Here is a 2,248-nt window from a genome sequence, read left to right as displayed (position 1 = left end):
AGGGGAAGCAAGCCAGTAAAGAACATCCCTCCATGGCCTCTGCATCAGCTCCTGCTTTCTGACCTGCTTGAGTTCCAGTCCTGACATCCTTTGGTGATTAACAGCAGTATGGAAATGTAAGCGGAATAAACCCTTTCCTCCCCAACTTGCTTCTTGGTCATTATGTTTGTGCAGGAATAGAAACCCTGACTAAGACAATAACCAAGAAACGTAGATCCAGGCTAACCACAAACCCCATACTCCAATCGGTAACAATTTGGAAATCATAAATTAAGACCATCTCAGATACATTTGTGGAGACATCATGTGGGCAGCCTAAATCAAAGTGGGGAGATTTCTGCTGTTGATCACAGATGCTGTCTAGCAACATTCTCCATCTCTTGGTTGGGGGCAGCTTCTGCTCTAGGAATCTGCTCCAGCAGGTTTAATTTGCCAGTCACAGGGCTGTCAGGTCAGAGAGGTGGGCAAGGAATTGCTACTAAGGGGCTAAAGATGACCCAGAGTAAATTATAACACAGGCTCTAGATCTGCAACATTGCAACAAGTTGTAGTAAAATGTGTGGTTCTTGAAGGGGCCTCCAAGTCAGCACAGAACACACCCAGACACCAAATTCTCAGCACAAAGGAGATTTACGACCCTAAGGGACAAGTTGGGGGCCACCTCTGGATCTGACAAAGACAGAAGCAGGTATTTCTGCGAGAGTGGCTCTTTTTAATTTTCTTCAATTTTATTTAATGTTATTATTTTATTTATTTACTTTTATTTATTTATTTATTTATTTATTTTTACTTAATGTCCCACCCCCCATCCCCTATCCCCTTCTCCTCTGAGCAGGTGGGAGCTCCCATGAGAATCCCCCCTACCTTGGCACATAAAATCTCTGTGAGGCTAGATACATCCTGTCACACTGAGGCCAGACGAGGAAGCCCAGCTAGAAGAACATATCCCATGTACAGACAAGAACTTTTGTGATAGCCCCCATTCTAGTTGTTTGGAACCCACATGAAGACCAAGCTGAACATCTGCTACCTATGTGTGGGGAGGCCTAGGTCAAGCCTGTGGATGCTCTTTGGTTTGTGGTTCAGTCTCTGAGAGCCCCAAGGGTCCAGGGGATTCACTTATATCCCCAAGTGACCAGACTCTATTGATCTTCCTGTGGCATTCCTATCCCCCCTGGGGCCTCCAATCCGTCTTCCAATTCTTCCGTTAGAGTCCCTGAGCTCCATCCAGCATTTGGTAGTGAGTTATGCATCTGTCTGAGTCAGCTGCTGTGTGGAGCCTCTCAGAGGACAGCCATGCTAGACTCCTGTCTGCAAGTAGAACAGAGTATCATTAATAGTGTCAAGGATTGGTGCTTCCCCATGGGATGGGTCTCAAGGTGGGCCAGGAGTGGGTTTTAAGGAGAAAGGGGAAGTGTGTGCTAGGTTGAGTTAGTAAGTCTTGATTGGACAGGTTAAACAGTGTAGTCAAATGATGAATTTTGATAGCTGGACCTTGGAGTTTTAGTCAGGCATAAGGAAGTAGACAAATACAGGACTAGACTTTGGTGGGCAGCTTTAGTAGGAATGCAATCTAATAGTTAGCAAGGGAAGGGGGGAGGGCAGGATCTACCAGCACCATGTTTGTAGCGCTTGGACCTTTCTGAGCACCCTTCAGGTCTTTCCAGGAACTTTTCTTGACAATCATCAGGTCCATTTCTGATTGTCAGTCCCTTCTGGGTCCTGCAGAGCCTTTCCAGGTCCTCTCCCATGTGATGCAAGTTATAGAAGCCTCAAACCCCTGCTTGCATCTCATCACTGCGCCTGGAAAACTATTCCATCCTTGACCTCATTCAAACTTCTGAAGGCATTTCCTGAGTGTACTGTGCTTGCTAGATCTGAGTCAGGCTCAACAGAAAACTGTGAACATAGAAGCCCTGCTCACAGGGAGTCCTGAGGATGTTCTCCCCATTGCCTCTGGTTGGTCCTCATCACCTGCTTTGTATACCTCACTTCCAGCTCTGTCATACCTAGAAATCCTCACCAGGGCAACCATCACCAATGATATGACCTGAAAGCAGTGTCTACCCTATATCTCCATTGTAGGGAACATGAGCATCTCATCCCTGGGTATTGTCACACGTGGCAGCAGGTGACTGTGCTTTGGCAATAATCTGAATGTCTCCAATGTTCCCAGCACTGTTAGGGGCGCCCTGGGAGAGGCAGAGTCTCCCCATTCACTCAACCTTAAACATAAAAGTTATAAGGG

The 2,248-nt window shown here is 46.6% G+C and overlaps 1 protein-coding gene across 1 annotated transcript in view; it reads left to right on the top strand.

Annotated features, from left to right (window-relative positions):
* LOC110332648 overlaps window positions 1–1,826 on the top strand; it is a 37,960-nt gene extending 36,134 nt beyond the window's left edge. Inside the window, exon 6 of the mRNA XM_021213946.1 lies at window positions 1,740–1,826. Coding sequence (XP_021069605.1) covers window positions 1,740–1,826 — 87 coding nt within the window. The remainder of the gene's footprint in view (window positions 1–1,739) is intronic.
* The last annotated feature ends 422 nt before the right edge of the window (window positions 1,827–2,248 follow it).

This window comes from Mus pahari, chromosome 14, assembly GCF_900095145.1.
Source record: "Mus pahari chromosome 14, PAHARI_EIJ_v1.1, whole genome shotgun sequence".
Classification (NCBI taxonomy): Eukaryota; Metazoa; Chordata; class Mammalia; order Rodentia; family Muridae; genus Mus; species Mus pahari.
The sequence above is the reverse complement of the archived record's forward strand: the minus strand, read 5'-3'. Positions and strand labels throughout refer to the sequence as shown.